This window comes from Sparassis crispa, assembly GCF_003851025.1.
Source record: "Sparassis crispa DNA, contig_000002F, whole genome shotgun sequence".
NCBI classification, from domain to species: domain Eukaryota; kingdom Fungi; phylum Basidiomycota; class Agaricomycetes; order Polyporales; family Sparassidaceae; genus Sparassis; species Sparassis crispa.
In genome coordinates, this window is record NW_020939749.1 from 1,569,712 (window position 1) to 1,590,806 (window position 21,095).

Genomic DNA, 21,095 nt, shown 5'->3' on the forward strand with positions numbered 1-21,095 from the left:
GAAGCACTTTACCATGCGAAGGTATGAACGACAAAAGACGGCCAAGTCCGTTCGTGGTGCGCTAAATATTGAAATAGAATTTTCTGTGATTTAGATAAACCGCCTATGACACCGACAGAGGTCGAGGCCAATATGAAGCGCGGAAAGATTGCACCGTATGATCCAACGAGTACCGACTATCAGAGCTGTCCGTCACAATATGCCGTCCTGCTGAACTGATGAACACCGCAGATCCGGAGCATCTAAATCTCACAGAACAGTGAATCCATGCGAACAGGCGGACAGCTCGTAGACACGATGACCGCCCGGCCGACGGACGGTGAGAGACCTCTACTCAAGGTTTTCTCGGTACCGTCATACAAAGTAACCTCGTTCTTCGACCAAGAAACATCGATATTTGGGCCGCATGTGTAAGTGGAACATCCCCAATTGAATAGCCGGACGCAAAGAGGATATCTTTCTCATCGCTTTCGTGGAAGCAGACACAAGACAAGCGACGATCAGAGTCACCAACGTAAGACGCAGGAACAGATAGGTAAGCCAACAGTCATGCGATCGTTCGGTAAGATTCTTCAGTGAGAATTCATGAGCAGGACGGTGGGTGGACACAAGGAGGATCAGCGGACTCTCGACACGCTGGAAGACATTGAGCTCGAAGCTGAGAGCATGGGGCCCATATCGGCTGTCGACGCACGATATCCCAGCGTAGGGCGACTGCTGCATCAGTAAGGTGTGTGAAGATGAGAGACATACCTGCAGGACCTGGACCATCGCGGACAGAACTCTGCCAAGCGACAAATCGGCACGCGGCAGCCATGTGAGGTCTCTTTCCTTTTCAAAACAACGAGAAGATAACAACGTAGACTCAAGAGTTCTGTCAGCTGGAGCTTTTCCGACCGAGGAATACCGAGTGCCTGCTCAGTGGTAGCAAGTTGCTCCGAACGAGCGGAGCCGTCGCGAAGGTGCTGATTTATCACGTGACACGCGTTACGGCCTGCGGGCAAGGCAGAGCGCCTACTAGCAGCGCTTCAGGCGGAAGAGGTAGTTCATACCAGGTCGTTCGACAAGAACAAGTCTTCTGCTGGTTAATCCAGGTCAGCATTCCGTGACAAGAGGTGAGTCTCCTGCCCTGTATTGGAAATCCATGCAGCTCACAGTACCATGTGCGCGGGGGCATTGAACACAAACAGTCAATCAGGCAGATTGGACTACGGAGGGCTTGTCTGATCGTTCAAGTCTCGGGACTCCGCGCAGATTCTTCGTTCTTACTTCTGGCAGCATATGGAATTTCTCTCTCAGACATACATTGCCCTTCGGGGCCCAACCGGAGCCCCTCAGTCCCCAGCAGATACCATTGGCCGTCTCGCAGACCGTTTGTCACCTTCCACTCTCCTCGCAGATCGTCGCGCAGCCGTCCTTACCCTCAAGGGTCTTTCTCGTGACCACGGAGCAGACATTGGCGAGCGTGCTCTTCTTGGACTGATAGACGTACTGCAGAATGATGCAGAGATTGATGCAGATATCGGCAAAGCTGTCCTTGAGACCCTCAATATCTTGTGTGAGGTGGACTACAATGCTGGAGCTCAAGCGCAAGCCCGCGAGATTGGTTTCAAGCACACGGATGTTGTCTTAGCTGACGAGAAAGTAGCTCACAAACTCTTCGCTCTTCTGGGCGACCAATCGTTCTACCTTCGTCTCTCTGTGCTTCAGTTCTTGTCCACTCTCTTGCAGAACCGGCCACAAGTAGTGCAGGGCTACTTCTTGAAAGCACCTGTCGGTCCTACCAGTTTTGTTGCCGTACTGGAAGAAAAAAGGGAGATTATTCGGCACGGTACGTGCCATCTTCTATCCCGTATGTTGAAGGGTCCAGGTATTCCTCCCACAAGCGCGTCTGTCGTTCCGATAATATCCAGGCTTTCACTGACATATTCCGAATTGCTCGTGAACGCTTGTTGCTACTCTGTAACTGCCGAGGATGCCGTTGATTTAGGCACAGTGCACAGCCGTAACTTGAGCAAAACTGCTTGTTCGTTGCATCCTGGTAAACTCTCTGCCCTATCTAAAGCTCGTGTGTTACTTCGACACCTATCAGTGTTGCGTGCTGTCACAGTTCTCTGTTTCTACGTGACAGATGCAGTTTGCTACGTTCTATTATAGTGACAGGGCGCGTCGTTTAGAACGAGTCCATTCACAGTCCATGCTACCCTCTTCTGTCTGCCTCCATTTGTTCTGACATGTCCATCGCATTTACAGAAGCGATCTTCGTTCTCCAGTCCCTCATATCTCAAAGCCCGGAAATCCAGAAGATACTGGCATTCGAGGGAGCATTTGAACGACTTTTCAACATCGTGGCAACAGAAGGTGGGATCGAGGGTGGAACAGTGGTCCACGAAGCACTAGCGTGCATCGACGGATTGTTGAGGTTCAACCAATCCAACCAGGTGAGCACCCTGTCTTGTTATGAATGACTCGTGTCCGATTCCTTCTCAAGATGTCTTTGCCTTTGTGTTAACATGACTGATAACCTCCCTCAGAGCTATCTCCGTGCAACATCACTTCCTCCTCTCCTTCTATCCCTCCTTGGCTTCCCTCCAAATCTTCCACACGATGCTCCCCCGCCACAGGGCTTTGCCCTCCAGCTATGGGATGACGCGAAGAAACGTCCCAACGCAATCCTCGTGGTTGCCATTATTGGCCTGCTTGCAAAGGGTAGCAGTAGTGTGAGTGTTGGTGACCTAGCAGGCCTCAAGCTCTCACCCACCATTAATTGGACTAACCGCGTCATGTGGATTGACATGTGCTGCAGTCGCAAGACCCGCTTACCTTTCCCTTCAATCGATGTCTTCTTGAGCTCGGATTAGCTTCCAATGCTCCTACATCGGTGAAGGCCGCAGTAAGTGTCCATCCGCGATCTGAAGTGCACCCATTGGCGCCTAATGCGCCTGTTGATGCACCTAGGCTCTCCGCCGCCTTCCTTCAAATTTATCCAGCCTGCCGCTCGCACAGATGACTGTTACGCCGTACATGCCTGTGCCCGATACGAATGGCGAAGAGTGGGACCGTCTCGAACCTTCGTCGGCGTTAGATGTGCTAGTTGAACTTGTCCTTCACGGAGAATACAATGGCATGCTCGAAGGAGAGCGCCGTTCGAAGATCGGCATGGAACTTAGAGGCGTCGCGCTGGGAGTGTTCCAGGTAAGTGGGTCCAGTCAAGAAACTTTAGCTGAGAATCTGGATCATGTTGCCTCCGGTAGAACTTCGTACAAAATGAAGAGATTGCGGAGGCAATTGTGGGGGCGATGGTAACACCGCAAGGTTCTCATTGTTTTCTCCATTTCTGCGCCATAACCTAACGTTGGATGAACTGCTTAGGCTCTGCACAAGCAGCACCAGTGACTCCTCTCCTTTATGCGCTGATCGCGCCACCTAGTTCACCGCTCAATATACCTGCAGTGACTTCCACGCATCTCGCCGCACTCCTGTTCTCCCATCTACTCCGTGCATCTCCGCGCGCAAAAGCCGTCGCACGCTCTATCGTTCCTCCTACTGCCTCATCCCAGTCTGCGCAAGCATCCAGTTTCTTTGTTCCAGCAGACGGCGGTCCCCCTCCTGCGGATACACACGAAGAGGCCGCGGACGTTGATGAGCCGCAGACGCTCCTGCAAATTCTCAGCGAGCATCTCTCGCTGGCGTTCCTAGCTCGTGGACGCCCGGATACCCCAGATCGGGAGGCACGGGAGTGGGACAGGTTACTGGTTGGCTATCTGACTTTACTGGTACAATGGTTGTGGGAAGACCCTCGCGCCGTGCGAGAGTTTCTAGAGGCCGGTGCGCTGAGCGTGGTACGTAGAAGTCACTGGCAGATTCGCTCACTTGTTCACGTGTTAAGTCGCTCACCGACATAGCTGGTTGAGCCAATCAACCAGACAACAGACACCGACGCTGTCATCCCAGGCCTTTGCGTATTCTTACTCGGCGTATGTTACGAGTTCAACCGCGAACCAGGAGAGATCACCCGGTATGTACTGTCTTTCTCATCACGTCTGCTCGCAACTGAAGCAGTATCCAGAACTACGATATACCCCATTCTTACTCGCCTCGGCGTGGATATGCTCGTAGGGCGTATTACACACCTACGGGACGACGTCCGGTTCAAGGCCGTCGGACCCGACGTGCTCGTCCTTCCGTCGCCAAATGTCCCGCATCTTCGTCCGCCCCCGGGTCCCACAGGGAAACCCGAGGTCGGAGAAGCCGAGATCTGGTTCGACTGGGCATTTGTCGACTTCTGGAAATCCAATTACTGTGAGATTCGCACCCAATCTCTTCCGAAAGCTATTCGCGTGGGGGAAAGCTGAATCGTCGATCGTGTCATTCGCAGATACGGTGCAGAAGGGGATCGCAGCGGACCCGAAGTCACTGTCCTCTGCCGCCGGTAAGTGCAAAACCTGTCGCGTCTGCTGTGAACGACTGAAGGGCGCTGTTGCCACAGGACAAGGCGCTGAGACCGCGATGCTGGTCGCCTCTTTGCGGGACGTCATTCGGAACCAGGCGACAGAGATCGAGGCATTGCGCACGCAGCTGAAGGGACTCTCTCCCGCGGCACCGCCAACAAATGATGTATGTCTTTCGTGCACATTCGACAGTTTTGTCGCTCATGCTGAATTGGTGATTTCCAGCGCGAGGAGCTACTGGCCGAGATCTCGTCACTGAAAGAGGCGGTGCAGGTCGCGGAGGATAAGAGACGGGAGGGTGAGAAGGAGCAGGAGGACCTCCTGGTGCTGCTCGACGAGCTGAACAGCAAGCGCCGCAGAGATAAGGTGCGCATGCGTGAGGCTGGGATGGAAGTGTCGGAGGATGAGGATGAGGGCGAGGGCGCAGGGGATGAAGAGGAGGACGAGTGACGAACTTACAACGGTATTGTCTTTCATACCACAAACTAGTGTTTCTTTCGAACACTCGCAGGAGATGTAGTTACTGCTGTCGGATCCTCAGACTTGCCTATTTTTTTGTGATACATTTTTTTTGACATGCTGATTCGTTCAAGACGTCATCAGCGGCAAGTTGGTCATAGGTTAAAATACGGAGGACAAGAAACCAAACACCGTCGACCGCACTCAGCCGTCAAACATGCTGCCGTCCATGCGCACACCCATGGACTGTTTGATATCCATTCCTAACAGCTTCATCTTCCCAGCCTGTTCAAAGGAAACGAGGAACAGCCGCATCAGCATGACGTAGTGGGTAGGTGCAGGTGTAATCACGACGTACCTCTATGCGCTCGTTCTGCACGCGGCGAAGCTCCTGCAGCTGATCCTTGTTCATGTACGTTTCGCGCTCGATGGCACGGCGCTTGTGCGTGCTCTCGAGGGCCCGCATGTCCGCTGCGGGATCATACGCGTCGTCTGGAGGTGGGACGAATTCACCCGAGCGCAACGCCGTCATGCGCCGCTCGTATGCTTCCATGTGGTAGAACTTCTCGTGTGGAAGCGTTGCTACGGATAGCTACATAGTTAGCGACATGCGTTGGTCAGCCGAGAGGAAACAGACCAGTGTTATAATCCTCCACGAACTGGGCGAATTCTTTCTTCGTCTGCTCCTTGGAGATTGTCTCTGGGTTGATCTTGCGCTCCTCAACGAGCCAGGCGCGGAACTCCTGCTCCTTAGTGTACAAACTGGAAGGTAGATGAGCATTTATGCACATGTTCGCGCCTCAATGATGTACGTACTCGGTTTCGTTGATTATTCCATACTTTCCCCACTGGTGGCTCACAGCACCACTCTTCTTTTTCTGCGAGACCATTCATGGTTAAGATAGAAAAACATGAGGTAGACAGCGAGAACGCGCCTTCTTCTCTTTCTTCTCCTTCTTCCGCTCCTTCTTCTCCCGCTCCCGACTCCTGCTCCTACGCTTCGTGTGCTTGTCTCTCCTTCGTTTGTGGCGCCTGTGCTCAGAGGAGCTCGACGCCTCACTCGAGACCGAGCGTGACCGTCTACGCTTATCTGACGAGGGCGACGGCGAACGTGAGGCGGACCGTCCTCGTTTTCGGCTCCTGTGATCAGGCCTGTCCTCCCGCGAGCGAGAAGGGGAGCGCGAGTCCGGCCGCCGTCGCTTCGGACTGCGTGAACGCGAGCGGCGCCGTGACCTTGAGCGACTTGCCCGCCGTGTCGCATGTGGGGAGTGAGAGTATGGGTGGTCGCGTCCGCGGTCTGTGTCCCTCACCCTCCCGTTTTCCCTCACCCTCTCCTCCCTCTCTCGCGAGTGGCTCCTCGCTGTACGCGTGTGCTGTCGATATCGGTCGTCCGCCCTGGATGACATGACGATGTAAATGAGCTAGACGTCGTGTGGGGTCGTCGGTGCAGCTGAGATGGCGGTGAGAGCACTAGTAGACGGGCCCAGCGCGCCGGCCGATCGCGCGTCTGTTTGCACGAGGAGCTGGTGTCCTCGGCGCTTCCAATTGCAACCTCGTCGCTCAACGTTGCATCACCGTAGGAAAAATATGACTGTGCACTGGATACGGTGAATGCATGCAGAGTTTTTTGTAAGGCAGTGCGCGACCTCGAACGTCGAGAGGAAATGAAGACCCGGACTGCGCGAGAGCCGCCGGGATGACACGTCGCTCGTTATGTGGCCCGCAGGCTGCTGCAGAGCGCAATGACGCTATGAAGTAACACTCTTCTCCTCTCCACTCATGCCATGGCCGTCGCAGACATTCTCCTCCTCGGTGCTACAGGTAGCGTTGGCGTCGTCTCAACCAGCGTTCATGCACAACTCACGAAGCTTCACCAGGTTACACAGGCCGCCTCATAGCCCGATACCTCTGCAACCATCCCCAACGTGCGACCTTCACCCTCGCCGTCGCCGGGCGTTCCAAAGTCAAACTAGAGTCCCTCAAGACCTCTGTCGCACTCGACGACCGCGTCGAGCTCCTACAAATCGATGTCGCAAAACCCGAAGAGCTCGACGCGGCCGTGGAGGGCGTGAAGGTCGTCATCAACGCCGTGGGCCCGTACTGGCGTTGGGGCACAGAAGTTGTCAGGTGCGCTAGGCTTATCGTGTGTTCCCGCGACCTCTCGTAAAGTTATGGGTCTGCAGAGCGTGCACGAGGCATGGTGTGCACTACGTCGACCTCGCCGCAGAGACGCCGTGGATACAGAAGATCATATTCAAGTGAGTTTCCAGATGCTTGTGGCCCTATAATGTCCTCACGCAGTCGCAGGTTTGACTACTTTGCGTCCAAGACCAATACAATCATCATCCCCTCATGCGGCCTTGTGTCCGCGCCCGCCGACCTCCTCGTCCACCTTGCGAACAAAACGCTCAAGGATACACTCGGCCCTGATGTCTCGCTCGGCGAGTCCCTCACTGTCTACGACATGCCGGGCCTCGCGTCGGGCGGGACGTACGCGTCTGCGCTGTCATTGTTCGAAGACGTCCCTCGTGCGAGGCTCACCGCAGCAATGCAGGATTATTCTCTCAGCTCCGGTACGTGCCCCTCCCATCCTAGATACGCTCCGGGACGCTCATTCCCTTTCGCAGCCATCCACGGCGCGCCCAGCGAGTCGCTTCAGCTCGCCCGCCCCGTCCCCTTCACGCGCTCGGGCAAGCACGCGACGTTCCACCCAATCTCGTTCCCGGACCGTGCGGTCGTACAGCGCACGTGGGGCCTGCATGCCCTCGCCGCGCAGTCAGTGGGGCTCGCGCCCGAGGACACTGACAGCGCGCGTCGGCGGACGTACGGCCCCCGCTTCACGTACGACGAGGGCGCGCTGTCCCCGGTTCCCTGGAGCGTTCCGTCGGCGCTGATTAGCGCAGGGTGGCTGGTTGGGCTTACGCTGCTGATGATCTTCCCACCTGTAGGTCACCCTTATGTCCGCTTAGAGGGAATACGTCATTGATGCATGATACTGAGCGTAGGTGCGATGGATCTTCAAGGCATTCGTACCCTCGCCCGGGGAGGGCCCGTCAGACAAGTGCGTCTTTACTTGGGTCGGTTCTATGCAATTATCTAAATGTTGTCAACAGGGTGTTGGAGGCAGGATTTATAGAGGCGACGAACTACACCACATCTGCTCCAAGCCCAGACCTGCCAGAAACACACGTCAAGACCGTGCTGCGCGGGCGAGGAGACCCTGGGTATCTCTTGTCGTCCAGTACGTGCATGATCACCTTCATCTCTTTCTCCACTCGATCACTGAATGCCCGACCCCTGTCAGTGATAATATCAGAGTGTGCGCTTGCCCTCCTGCTCGACAAGTCGTTACTGCCCCCGCTCGCGCGCGTCGGCGGGGTACTTACGCCCGCGAGCGCACTTGGGGACGTACTCATCAATCGCCTGGAGGCGTGCGGACGCTTCGAGTTTGAGAGCGTGGTCGTTCCGCCGGAGGAGTAGTCGGGGAAAACTCGGTGGTGTCGGCGCCGAACCACGGTTGGTGCCGTCAACATGTTATATGACTCATTGCTAGTGCTAGGATCTTTAGCCGGGTGATATCTTAAGCAATCTATCGTAATACACTTGGAATTGCTGTGGCCCCCCAGGTGTGTCTTCGAGTATATGTGGTCTCCTGTCGACATGGAATCATGAAGGATTTTGATCAGAGGCGGCAGCGGGGATTCGTACACCTACTAACTGATTGTCGTCGCTTCCATCCTTCACCCTGGATTAAACGCAGGTACATATCGCCTATCAGAGACTCGACGCGTACCACGAGCAAGCACGCAACATGACCGTATGTGAGTTAGATGATGACACGGCAAGAAGGTCAGATGCTATCGAAGCTCCTCCGCGGTCCGGAGAAAAGGGGGGGAACACGCTCAAATACGCTGGAGCGGGCTAAGGAAGAGGCGTATTCGCGATGTTTCTCCGCTGCAGCAGACCCCCATTCCGAGCAAAACCACCCTTGCACCTGCCCCTCGCGCGCCCGCGCCCGTACGCGACGACCAGCGCCCCCGTGGGCCCGAGCACCACCTCTGTGTCCATCGATGTCCCTGGAACGCCTCGCCGCGCTGCAAAGAGGGAGGGCACAATCATGGACGTGTTTGGCACGCTCTCGGGCGAGGCGGTCGTCCTACCTATGCGGTTCGCCGCGCTAAAGCGCGAGATCTGTGCAAACCCGGAGAAGATGGTGTACAGCTGGCAAGGCGTTTTGAAGGAGCTCGAGAGCACTGCGGAGGAGATTGCGGCGAGAGGTGCAGATGTGAGTAACCGACGCGACCGTCCCATTCAAATCGCGCCCGACAGGGCGGCGCGATCGCGTCCACCCGCTTGTTCATTTACCCAGTCATTGGCACCGCTCTGGCACCGTCAGCGACTCTCCGATCCCTTCAATCGTATTCGCGAAAACCCATTGCGCAGAGATAGGCAGCTCATCGTATTTTTTTTTCAGGTCATTCCGCAGGTACTGTATGGAGATGTCGTGCGGGGACTTTCAACAGAGCAAATAAAAAATGTCACGAAGGCGGGTGTGATCATTGTCAAAGGCGGTGTCCCTGAGCAAGCAAGTAATGGTGTCGTTCCGTTTTTCCTGAAGGTCTGAAGGCTGGTCATTATAGGAAGCTCTGTCATGGAAGCAGTCCATCAGAGAATACGCGAGAGTAAACGCAGACGGAGTCAAAGGTGAGTGCGCCGTCGTAGAGGATGCTCACATTTGCTGTTCATCTGAAGCATGAACGCGTCATTCGACAGGAGGTCCTCCGGGCAACATCGTCTTCTACGAGCTGTACAATTCTCGCCCGCAGATATACGCCCGTACGCATCCTGCGGTGATCGCGACGCAGCGCGCGCTGCTCGCGCTCTGGCACACCTCGTCCCCGTCCACAGCGGTCAGCCTTCACACGCCAGTCGCGTACTTCGACCGCCTGCGCATCCGCCCGCCGGGCCCGAGCGTGTTCACGTTGGGCCCGCACATCGACGGCGGCGGCGTCGAGCGCTGGGAAGACCCCGGCTTTCGCGCGTGCTTCGGCACTATCTTGAATTCGGATGCCGGTGCGGACTGGCGGGCACACAACCCGTTCGACGTGACGCCCCGCCTGCATGCGAAGCAGGATCTGTACAACGCCCCGTGAGCACGCCCGTGGTTATGGCCGCGACGCGTCGCACTCACTCGTTATCGCGAACAGCAACCAGTGCTCGGTATTCCGCCCGTGGCAGGGCTGGACCTCCCTGTCCCACACGGGGCCGGGCGAGGGCACGCTGCGCGTCCTGCCGATGCTCAGCCTTGCCACTGCGTACATCATGCTCCGCCCCTTCTTCCGTCTGCGCTCCAGCGCCACGGCGTCGTCTCTGAAGACAGCGGATTGGGAGCTCGACCTCGATGGGACGGCATTCCCGGGCAGCTCGCCTGGAAAGACCCAGGAACTGAACGCCGAAACGCACCCGCATCTGCGACTGGACCGAACCATGGTTTCGATGCCCCGCATCGCGCCTGGTGACCAAGTTTACTGTGAGTCCTCGCGGTGCATATTGTTGATAATCGGCGTGGATAAAGCAACTTTTACATGAAGGGCACTGCGATCTGGTGCATTCCGTGGAAACCGACCACAACGGACTGGGTGACTCTTCGGTACTCTACATCCCGGCGGTGCCGCTCACCGAGCACAAGTCGGTATCGTCAGGCTTCGGGCATATGTACCGGTTACTAAATCCTCGTGTGATCGTAGTGCAACGTATTTGCGCGAGCAGCGCTTGGCCTTCAAGGGCGGTCTCCCCCCTCCGTACGTGGCCTCCTTACGCGATCTTCAATCACTCATCGAGTATTGGGTATATGTTGCAGTGACTTTCCAGGCGGAGACGGTGAATCGCGGTTCTTTGGCTGTGCTACGACCGAGGACGTGGAGGGTGTGGAGGGCCGTCGTTTGCTGGGTCTTGAGCCGTTCGAAGTCCCAAGTGGTGCCACCGCTGCGGAGGTGAAGCTGATCCACGCAGCGAATTCCATTCTGGCCTGAATACATGAACACGACAACGCCGCAGGCAGGCTCGGATGTATGCGGTGGCAGAGCCTCATACTGTAGGATACATTGTAGACGTAGATGTGCTGTAGCGAGTAGCGTGTGTACAAGCTAACGATACGTGTTTGTTTTACTTCCCTGCTCCCTCGCCGTACAGTCTAGCTTGGGGTGCTGCCACTAGGCGGCAGGACTAACGTCCACTCCTGCTTCGCTAGGTCTGGTTTCGCCACCTTCTCCAGCGGGTCAGTCTGTCGCTGCCTCTCGTGCTCCTGCATCCGAGATGCCCAAGTATCTCCCGGCGCCCCATCCCCGCCCTCGCCGGTATCTTCGGGCCCAGGAGGCTTGGCCCAGATCTCGTCCACAGCCGCCTTCAACTCTTTCTCGAAGTCTGCCACCTCCTTCCGCAGAGCCATACCCTCAGCGCGGTGCTCCTCCGTGAACTGGAAGAGGTGCGGAAGCACATTTGCCGCATCGACTGCCAGCAGAACAGTCAGGTCGTGAAATACAGCCGTGGACGGAACGCACCTTGGACAGTGTTGAATCGCCCAACGAGCTTCGTGACCGATTTGAGCAAATACTCTTCTTCGTCCACTGTCCCCTTCCGCCCGGACCCGACTTTGCGTTCCATCTTCCTCTTCGAACGCGAGCTGCGTCTGTAGAGAGACCATCGTGAGAACTAAGTTTACCACCTTGGTGAGTAAAGGCTCACTTGGACGTCGTACGCGAGACAGCTGAGGGAGCCACTGTATATCGGGTGAACGTGGTTGCAGCCATAGAGACGTCGGTCATCACGTCAACATTGTGCAGGTCCATATCCTCCACGCCGTAGAAGGCATCTACACCATTCTCCATAAGCAAGCACGATTTACACCAGCACGACTAGGCAAAGGGACATACCGGGCTCTTCGACCTTGCGCACCCGCAACTCATGAACGCGCTGGACCTGTTTTCGCAGCTGGTCCTGCATCTCACCAATCTCCTCCGCGATCTGTGCGCGACTTTCAAGAACGCCTGGGTAGACGAGGTCTTCCAAGAACTCTGGATATGCGCGGAGGGTAATCTATACTCGACGGTCAGAGGCGGTAGAAGCCAGATACTGAGACAACTTACTATTCGCCGTGCTTCAGAAAAGTGGCTTCCTCGCACAAGCACGCCGACGGTCTCACGCACGTCCTCCGCATAATCGAGCAACACGCGCGCCGCATCCATATGCCGCTTCTTCGACGACAGATCTTCTGCTCAGATGGGTTAGGATCGGTAACTCAAGGTAGCCCGAGAGACGGACCTGCGACACGATACGCCATGGATGCTAAGTCATCTTTCGACGTCTCTACTTGTATCGCGAGCTCGAACAATTCTTGCCATTCAAGGGCCTTTTCATAAGCGACCAAAGCTTTGGAATTCTTGTTGGCCTGGCGGAATACTGTAACAGAGTTTAGTCGATTTTCCGACAGACATTCGGACTACTGACCAAACGCCGCTTCCCTGAAGTCTCGACGCTCAAAGAGCCAATTGCCGTATACATTGAGAACAGACTGCAATGACATGAACTTCAACGGGCTCATGCACGAAAGAAGATCGCGTACATCGTACTGCTCAGTCGCTTGCCACAACGACAGGGCGTAGTCATAGAGTTTGTGTTTCTCAACATAGAGCATGGCCTCATCAAATCGCTCTGACCCTGTTCGGCGTCAGCAGCTACGCAATTGAGTTCAACAGAAGTCCTACCAGCGAGGGACAAATCTGTGAGAGCCTTCTGATACCTCTTAAGATGGTCATCAATCTTGAAGCGTTGGTAATGATGATCCAAAGCGCGGAGCTCGCGTAGGAACGGAAGGTATTCTCTAGGATCCTGCAGTATATGAGATTGACGACACGGCCCAAGGACCTGTTAAACGTTCGCACCTTCTGCGCATGCTGAGCGATCATCAAAACGAGAGAAAAATCATACATTCCGAGGGCAATGTCGAAGAGTCTGTCAGCGTCGACAAGGAAAATAATGTACTTGACTGCATCCTCGACTAGTTGCGGCTCAGAGCCTGCGCGTCTACGTCAGCTCACGAGCTGCAGCAGAACAAGGTAAGCGTTCTCACCTCGGAGACGAAGTAGCAGTGCCAATCCAGCTTCGTGATCTGGTGGCGTCTTGACGACGTGAGCAGTCAAAATTGAGTTAATATATCTATTCAGATCTTTCTTCTCCAATTCAGCACGGATGCTATCGCATAAGTCAGCGATATCATTCGCCGGGAGAGGGCCTTGCCTGAGATACGTCAACATGGCTAACCAGCGATGTGGAACACACGTACCCCAGGTTAGTCAAAAACAAGTTGATATAGTCCACATCATCTATTTGTTCGATAAATGAAGGTATTCGCTCCTTGAATGCTGCTTGATTATGTTGAACTAGTACGTTCAAGTCAACACGATGCTTGCGACATGCCAAGAATGCTTTCCCATAATTGCCGCTGTAAAGCTACATCAGGAAACATTGTGCTGCTGAGGGGTGGCTGCTTACTCGTCAATTTCGTGCCGCACGATATTCATGACGAACGGCCTGGGATTGATGGTTTCAAGGTTGCCTCTTGGCATTTGCAATATCAGGCTCATTGTACTCGGGACAGCGGTGACAATCCTTGACCCTCTCTCAACTCTCCGTGTTTCCCATTCTGGCAGCGCAGGGACCGTCTCAGCGATATGGGGATGTAGCACAGTGGTAAGCTGGTCGATAGGAGCAAACTGGACATTGTGAGCAGTGGTTGTGAAGGTCAAGAACCCTGAAGCAACAGTAAAAGAGTTCACGTTACTGGACAGGGTCCGAACCGCTCCCGTGTCGTCAGCAACCTGCAGTTTTCCACCGTTGGACAGGCCTATGAACAAGGAGGAAGGGTTTGTCGCAGCGGCATCCTCGTCGACAATGCTTCTACTTCCTCTTACCGGTTGAATGGGTTCTTGTACTGCTGAGAAGCAGAATTCGGGGAAGCGGGCCTTGGATATAGGTGTATGTGTGGATTGATCAACTGAACAGAAGTATTAGAGCGGCTCGTTTCAGGACGGATGCAGCATCAGAGATTTACCAACAAAGAGTTCACCGTTTGGTGACTGCCATGTGATTCCTGTAAACGCTGGGACCAGCCTTCCATTCGATGAGGGCATCGGCGCTATGCTCTCCTCTACAACCTCTCCGCCTTTGACCGCTACACAGCAAACAACATCATGCGCATCCTCGTTCGTTTCTGCGCCCAGTACGGCTACATGTACGACTTCCGCATCGCCTTCACTCTTGTTGTGTAACTCCCCCCCAGGGATCCACAAGGCAATTTGTCGGCATGACGAAATTCCCAGTGCTCTGTTGATAATACCGGCCCATATCTTGAGAGTATCCATGACCCTCCCGCGACTACCGTTAATGCGCGTCCGCAGGTCTGTCAGCTCAACCAGCCCAGACTCCCACAAAACGGCGAGGAGGTCACGAGAGGAGGAGAACGATACGTGGATGGGCATCGGGATTCGTGAGAGCTGAAGTGTCTGTTGCATTGCCGGTAAGTGGGGTGTGTGAACGAAGGACGACATGGGAGGGGGCACATTTTGCGTGCGGAAGGGAGTGAGCAGAATGTCAACTGTCCAATGGAGATGGGTCACTCAAATTGCGAGAAGACGCAGGACGAAATCGTACCACCATCCATGACTGCGACGGAGCCAGTGTCTACGGGTGACTTAGCACTTGAAGCGAACGTCTCCCATGCATATGTACGCTGCATAATCTCCGCTTACGGTAGCAGACGCACGGCAAGTGAATGAGACTGTCCAAAAAATGATTTGAGAGGATATACTCACAGGACGTTGTCAGGATAATTCGTAGCGCATCTTCAGGATGCCAAGTTACTGAAGTAAAGCGTCCCGGACCAACAAGAGTGGGTGGGGCTGATATTTCTTGTTTCAAGTACCTGCCTTGCAATAATCATTGAACACGCCAGCTTTTGAAGTGATCGGAAACCAAGAAACACAAACCAGTGATAGTTCCCTATTGTCCACAATTGCACTAATAACATCAGGTAAATGACAACCTCAGAACACCGGTTATCACCTTAAGAGAATATACGCACCAACGTCCCCGCCATCTCCTTCAATCCATACACTCAGTACATTGGAGTCCGCACTCCAACCAACATCTCGCACACTATAGCCCCATCTTCGAACAACGCTATCATTGGCGTCATTCATCTCCTTTCTCCTTGAATGTCCGTCTCTCCACTCTTTCAGCTGGAATTCTCCGTGACGAAGCCCGTTGCGCTCGAAGAACACGACATCATGCCTCCCTTCCTTGCCCTTCCCCAAGCCCGCTTCGTCTGCATTTCCCGAACCCGGGCCAAAACGTTGAGTTCCTGCTATTAGGTTGCCCGAGGGACGCCAGCTAAGTGCATGTTCAAGGCCAGGAACAGGCTCTGCAGTACTCTGTAAGGCACCTTCACGCGAATAAATGCGCAGTATACGCAGACGACGAGTACTAATGGCTTGATACTAGATTATTTGGAAGGAAACAGACAGTTAAATATGTGATGTCGCCTGATGAATACGCGACCTACAGATGATGGCGACAGCACCGATACCGAGAAGAATGCACCATCTCCGCGCCAGCTGATGTGGGGAAGCCCGTCATCGTCTGGACTAGTACCGACTTCTGAGAGATCAAGCGCTGCTTGCGCTGCAGTTTTTCCCAATGAACCGTGGAACTGGGTTTGCTTGGTACCCCACCCAAGTGTAATTGGCGCATCTGAACAGTTAATGAATTAAAGATCCCAAGTGTAACACATCAGGAATCCAAGTTGTCCATACCTTCTCCAAATTCAGTAGGATGCAGTGCGTTCTCGCACAGGACATCGAACGTGGAAGTCATCAGAATTAATTTGTCATCGCCTGACAGTGAGACAAAAATATCGGATATCATTGCATGGAGCAAATATACGAGGGAAGACGAGCACGTTCAGTGGAAGCAAGGACCGATAAACGAAGATGAACCGACCAGTAACCAAGGCTAGTAATGAATCATCGGATCCCCAAGACGAAGCGAGGATTCCAGCAGATATAGAACCGACAACTTCGACCTGAATTGCAGCCATCACAATTAATTCAACCAGAGCCTGCCAAGGTCGCACGTACCTCTCTCATATCCTCGTCCACCATGAGAGTCGCAATGTCTCCTCCTCGAGTAATCAAAGCGAGAGTACGCGTATCGGCGAGAAGTCTCAACGAGATAATCTCATTCATATGATTGGAGGATGTTGGTACTGGAGATGTCCAGGGGTTGCTTGCTGCGGATGGCGGCGTAGTAAAAGTCGCTATCCGACTTGCATTTGGAATATCGTTCTACAATAGTACAAAAATCAGTGACGACATGAGTACAATGTGCAATGCTCATATGGGCAATAATTGCAACCTACTTGACTTTCCGCTTGCGTACTATCTCCTCCGGTAATTCTCCAGATTTCGAGAGTAACGTCCCCGCCGTCCTTGAAGAAATCTGATGCAACGTATAGAGCATCCTGATCTGTGTCAACAGCAACAGCACATATTCTGGTGTTCTCATTCAGAAAATTGAAGTCGGCGGGCCTCTCTAGAGAAGTGCATATGGACTTGTAGAGCGCGAGGTTGCGCATGCCGAAAGGAGGGTTCGAGAGAGATGATGGTGTAACTAACCCAGCGTTTACCCAGCGTTATACTCCGCGATGTAGACGACAGAGGATAAACCAATCCAGTCAAGAACAGTCGAAAGTCTGTACCCTAGTCACGGTTCTCTGCTTCAGATCTCGTACAGAATCTCGGTCGCGTTTATCACGTGCCTATAATATACCTTTAGCGCCTTAGCTTGAAGTTTCGCGAAGGTTTCACCGACGGCTCGAATCTGTTCATTTGCTGGGATGCTTGCAGGTATCATTTGATATGGGACCCACGCGAACACAGAAAACGCAACATCTCCATACCCCTTCCTCGTCGACTCCAACCGCCGGACCTTCTAATCCCAAGGTGAAACACGGGTCGAAACCGCGTCACAAAGAGGCTCACCCGACCGATAACGATGCTATCCCTGGAGTCCAGAAGATAAAAGCAGCATTGAGACAAACCCGCCGGCTGTTGTCCAAGGTGAGTGCGTGCTGTTTATGTATGGTCACGACATTAACATTCGCGTTGGAATGTAGGATAAACTTGCGGCGGATGTACGCGTCGCGACAGAACGCCGGCAACGTGCTCTAGAGGCTGATCTTAAACAAGCTGGACATGCTCGGAAAGAACGCACTCTGGCAACTCGGTACCATAAAATCAAGTTCTTCGGTGAGCTGAACATGCATCTGGTAACATAGCACCATTTTTGACAAAGATACAGAACGGCAAAAGGTGACACGCAAGATCCAGCAGGTGAAACGCCAGCTGGCCAATGCTGACGGAAAGACCAAACTTGCGAAGAGTGAGCGGAGGACCCTTGAGGAGCGTCTGCGGGAATTGAGAGTCGATCTCAATTACATTCTGGTGCGTCTAATCAATCTTACCGGTTTGCACAGTCCTGATCGTGAGGTCCTTCGACTCATGTGAGCTCAGCATTACCCCAAGATGAAGAAATATATTTCTCTGTTCCCTCCTGAGGTACGAGTGCAAGGAGCCCCGACCACAGAAGGGACCATGAAGGAGAACCAAAGCGCGACGGAGACGGACGCGCAGCGTGAAGAGGTGCGGGCGTCGATGAGGGCACAGATGGAGCGCGGTGAACTGAGCTGGGAGCCAGAGGTCGAGAAGAATTATCCACGCAACGCAAGCGAAGGGGCAGTGACAGGAAAGCGACAGAACAGCAGTGGAGCAGGCGGAACTGGAAAGGTGCCTATAGCATGGCACAGGGACAGGGATGGTGGGAAGAAAGGCAAGGATAGCGATGATGCGGAGGGCGGTCTCGTATCAGGAGATGCTTTCTTTGGAGATGACGACGAGGAAGACGAGAACGAAGCAAGCCAGAGCGAGGAAAGTGAAGATGATGATATGCCAGATGATTCGCAACACTGAGGACATGATGCTGATCGTAATTTACGTCCTGCTGTCTTCACCAGAGTTCTGGGAGCGACATCGCATTGAATATGGATACCTGACTGTCCATTGGTATGTACGAGACAGCAATGATACACAACAACTAGCATTTATCAACATGAGTGCGAAAGCCAAGCAAAGGCAAGAACAAAATTCAAACAAGACTTCAACTGTGCGCTATCTGAACAAATTCAAGGCGATGGCGGTTCATGACTGAACGGCTCCACAGGCTGGCCATCCTTATTAGTGGGCCAAAAATTGTGTCTGAACACGTTATCCGGGTCGTATTTGCGCTTCAGCTCAGCCAAACGAGACCAGTTCTTGCCGTAACATGCCATTGTGCGCGATGCAGGCTCGTGCCGGCCAAGGAACTGCCAACCATGATTGTCAGAGGCCTCTGAATGCCAGTAATTGGAGGTAGAGAATCTCACTATGGGATAGGGTCCGCCTAGCGCAACCATACTAATCGTATTTTTCATCCACTGGGCAAGCTGAAGTCAGACCCGACATGACACAGACAAGTTAGGTGGGACCAACGAACATCTTCTGCGGTGGTGATGCAGCGAGGATCATCAATACCCATCTCCCACTGATGAAATGCAGCTACGGTCCAGGTGGCTTCGCGCTGCTCTTTCGGGATGCAGGTATCTTCGAAGTCCGCTATGGCACCCCCTGCGAGCTCAAATAACCACGCTGGGGAGAAGATGATGAGCCCACTCTCGACGACAGAATAGTATTCGTGAGGGGTACCCACTGCATCCTATCGGTGTATTAGCGAATTGCAGAACAGTCTGGTGTATTACTTCGTCCGGAAGAGTGCTGATCAGTGCCGAGCGCGTGAACCATTGTCTTCCGGCTGTAGGCCAAGTCAGAAATGCACTTATTGAGAACGTCATACGTCCTTCACAACTTACGTTTCCCTCGCAAGATCTGCGCGACACTATATTGTTGGTTGAGGAAGCTCTTCTCGTTCACCTCATTCAACAGACAACGCTCGCCATCCCAACTGGAGATTGCCTGCAAATACTCCATGCCTTTCTCCTTGGGCCCAACATAGCACATTTGAATGACGATCAGAGAGTCTTTGTCCGCAGGCCCTGCTGTAAGCAGTACGTTCGCATAGAGCTCACGCGGGGCGCCCTTGATGCAGTCACGAAAGTGCTTGATCAGAGAAGGCGCAGTGGCGCGGTGAAATCGGCTGTGAAAAATTAATGAAAAATGCACACAAGTTTACCATCGCACACGTACTAGATCAGGTTACCAGCAAAGACGACAGGAACCGGGTGTGCTCGGGCCTTGTATCGCGTCGCAATCCCGAAAGCTGGGCCAGCACCCCGCATTGCCCACCAAAGATCTGAAATCCAGAATCATGTAAACGTAACTTCGGAATTGTGATACAAATGGGAGGAACCCACCAGGATCGTCCTCCGCGTTCACGACAACAACGCGACCGTCCGCAAGGACCATTTCTATCTCTACCACGTTATCGACGCTCAGACCGTACATGCGACTCAGGAATCCGAAACCACCGAGAATCATGATGGAGGAACCGACCGGATGGGCTGAACTGTACATTCAATCACGGTCAGCACCGTATACGAGAAGAGACAAATTATGCGTGCTCACGAGGGAATATGGTACGGCATGAGCCTGTCTTCTTGCGCTCCGGTGACGCCACTGATGCCTTCCAATGGGTGATCCGCTGTGTACATGTCCAATTCCTTCTGAAGCATTCCTGCACCGAAGGTGAGATACGCATGCGGATGCACCGGTCGCGCAGGTGTCAAGTTGCCTAAGTGCCTTGTTGCACCAGAAGGAAAGGCAAATGCGGACGGAATCGAGCCAAGACCGCGCGTTGAGACGGACGGAATTACGCCGACGCCACCCCACTGTCCACTTGAGCGCCATGCAGTTACATTTGATACACCAGAGCTCAATCCAGACACGAAGCCGAGTGGGTGAGCGCTGCTGTATACCGGTGGTCGCTCGGTGAAAGTGAAACCAGAAGTGATATAGCCAAAGGGCTCTGCCCCCCTAAAAGTTGGCGTATTCGTTGAGGGCAGATCAGGGCTGCCGCTGGGTGGCGTTGTAGCTGCTGTGCCGATGCTACTCCGCGAGGGAGAAGTGTGATCCGCCCCAGACTCAGACCCAGTGCTCGACGATAAGGTGGTCGACACCTGCCTGGAGTTAGCGTCAAGCACGGGCAAATGCGGTTCATCTTCTTTCTCTGGCTCCGCAGGTATGCCCGGCTCTACAGAGGCCGGCCCATGCAACATTCCACGATCCACCGGAGGATCCCTGGGTTTCTCTCCAGCTTCATACGGAAGTGGCGGACCACGGAGAAAAGATGCGACGGCCTGTGATGCAGCATCGTAAGAACCGAGGCGGTTACGTTTGCGTTCCTCATCCATATCGGGAGGAGTATCGTCATGAGCTCCGCGACGACGTTTCACCGCGGTTGCAGTCGAGATCTGCATCGCCTTTGTGTCCTGACTTGCCGACGGCAGGGGGGCAGCAGTCGACGCAATGTCGACTCCAGAAAACTTGATAGGCACCGCATCGACATGTCCCTTCCCTTTACTTCCAGGAGGTGGCATATCTGCGAGCCTGGTCCAATCCTTTCCTCCTTCGGCATCCGCTTTGGGAGCTTCGATGTCAACCTCCTTCAGCATGCTCAGATCGACGATCACGTCTCCCGCCACAGACCATCCAGCAATACCGTAACCTCCGGCCCGTACGGAAAGAGACAACCCATGCTGTGTGCAGAAGCGCACGACTGTACTGACATCCTCGGCGTCGAGAGGAGAGACGACGATGCGGGAAGTAGAGTTGAGTTTGCCATTGAAAGTTCTGGAACGCTCAGCAAACCTGTGAAACATATTCATGAATAACAGTTTGGTCATGGACGAACAGACGTACTCTGAGCTGTAACGACTGCACACCGGTCCTCTAACGGCAACGCTCAGCTCGTTAAAGATATGTTGAGGAAAGTGTGACGGCGGGATGGATAGACTAGGAGGCGCCATTTCTAAACCAAAGGATGGCAGCTAAGACGGATGTCTCATATATAGCTGACCTTGCG

The 21,095-nt window shown here is 53.9% G+C and overlaps 8 protein-coding genes across 8 annotated transcripts; 4 read left to right on the plus strand and 4 right to left on the minus strand.

The window, feature by feature from the left end:
* Window positions 1-1,281: 1,281 nt before the first annotated feature.
* SCP_0305200 (hypothetical protein) lies at window positions 1,282-4,901 on the plus strand (the record flags this gene model as incomplete). Its single annotated transcript, XM_027755912.1, has 12 exons — window positions 1,282-1,831; window positions 2,254-2,441; window positions 2,535-2,720; window positions 2,807-2,893; window positions 2,959-3,195; window positions 3,255-3,315; window positions 3,373-3,842; window positions 3,906-4,018; window positions 4,070-4,302; window positions 4,379-4,432; window positions 4,490-4,617; window positions 4,677-4,901. The coding sequence occupies 12 exons, from the start codon at window positions 1,282-1,284 to the stop codon at window positions 4,899-4,901; spliced, it is 2,532 nt and encodes an 843-aa protein (XP_027611713.1).
* Window positions 4,902-5,114: 213 nt separating this feature from the next.
* SCP_0305210 (predicted protein) lies at window positions 5,115-5,800 on the minus strand (the record flags this gene model as incomplete). Its single annotated transcript, XM_027755913.1, has 4 exons — window positions 5,115-5,195; window positions 5,269-5,492; window positions 5,548-5,672; window positions 5,727-5,800. The coding sequence occupies 4 exons, from the start codon at window positions 5,798-5,800 to the stop codon at window positions 5,115-5,117; spliced, it is 504 nt and encodes a 167-aa protein (XP_027611714.1).
* Window positions 5,801-5,806: 6 nt separating this feature from the next.
* Window positions 5,807-6,316, minus strand: SCP_0305220 (hypothetical protein; the record flags this gene model as incomplete). Its single annotated transcript, XM_027755914.1, has 1 exon — window positions 5,807-6,316. One exon carries the CDS (start codon window positions 6,314-6,316, stop codon window positions 5,807-5,809), a length of 510 nt encoding a protein of 169 aa, XP_027611715.1.
* A 378-nt stretch (window positions 6,317-6,694) lies between these two features.
* On the plus strand, window positions 6,695-8,390 carry SCP_0305230 (hypothetical protein; the record flags this gene model as incomplete). Its single annotated transcript, XM_027755915.1, has 8 exons — window positions 6,695-6,731; window positions 6,788-7,037; window positions 7,094-7,168; window positions 7,218-7,483; window positions 7,538-7,854; window positions 7,916-7,971; window positions 8,024-8,151; window positions 8,215-8,390. The coding sequence occupies 8 exons, from the start codon at window positions 6,695-6,697 to the stop codon at window positions 8,388-8,390; spliced, it is 1,305 nt and encodes a 434-aa protein (XP_027611716.1).
* A 463-nt stretch (window positions 8,391-8,853) lies between these two features.
* SCP_0305240 (hypothetical protein) lies at window positions 8,854-10,942 on the plus strand (the record flags this gene model as incomplete). The annotated part of the gene is made up of 8 exons (XM_027755916.1): window positions 8,854-9,195; window positions 9,385-9,499; window positions 9,555-9,614; window positions 9,684-10,059; window positions 10,118-10,440; window positions 10,502-10,598; window positions 10,658-10,711; window positions 10,771-10,942. 8 exons carry the CDS (start codon window positions 8,854-8,856, stop codon window positions 10,940-10,942), a joined length of 1,539 nt encoding a protein of 512 aa, XP_027611717.1.
* Window positions 10,943-11,103: 161 nt separating this feature from the next.
* SCP_0305250 (IkappaB kinase complex IKAP component) lies at window positions 11,104-16,599 on the minus strand (the record flags this gene model as incomplete). The annotated part of the gene is made up of 23 exons (XM_027755917.1): window positions 11,104-11,420; window positions 11,471-11,598; window positions 11,655-11,781; window positions 11,843-12,005; window positions 12,056-12,180; window positions 12,231-12,368; window positions 12,417-12,480; window positions 12,532-12,626; window positions 12,674-12,797; window positions 12,851-12,984; window positions 13,039-13,205; window positions 13,252-13,410; window positions 13,461-13,962; window positions 14,020-14,562; window positions 14,619-14,711; window positions 14,780-14,889; window positions 14,954-14,984; window positions 15,049-15,463; window positions 15,529-15,716; window positions 15,779-15,859; window positions 15,909-16,047; window positions 16,103-16,309; window positions 16,384-16,599. 23 exons carry the CDS (start codon window positions 16,597-16,599, stop codon window positions 11,104-11,106), a joined length of 4,266 nt encoding a protein of 1,421 aa, XP_027611718.1.
* A 283-nt stretch (window positions 16,600-16,882) lies between these two features.
* On the plus strand, window positions 16,883-17,992 carry SCP_0305260 (rRNA-processing protein; the record flags this gene model as incomplete). The annotated part of the gene is made up of 4 exons (XM_027755918.1): window positions 16,883-17,083; window positions 17,140-17,272; window positions 17,325-17,467; window positions 17,537-17,992. The coding sequence occupies 4 exons, from the start codon at window positions 16,883-16,885 to the stop codon at window positions 17,990-17,992; spliced, it is 933 nt and encodes a 310-aa protein (XP_027611719.1).
* A 1,643-nt stretch (window positions 17,993-19,635) lies between these two features.
* Window positions 19,636-21,039, minus strand: SCP_0305270 (hypothetical protein; the record flags this gene model as incomplete). The annotated part of the gene is made up of 1 exon (XM_027755919.1): window positions 19,636-21,039. One exon carries the CDS (start codon window positions 21,037-21,039, stop codon window positions 19,636-19,638), a length of 1,404 nt encoding a protein of 467 aa, XP_027611720.1.
* Window positions 21,040-21,095: the final 56 nt, after the last annotated feature.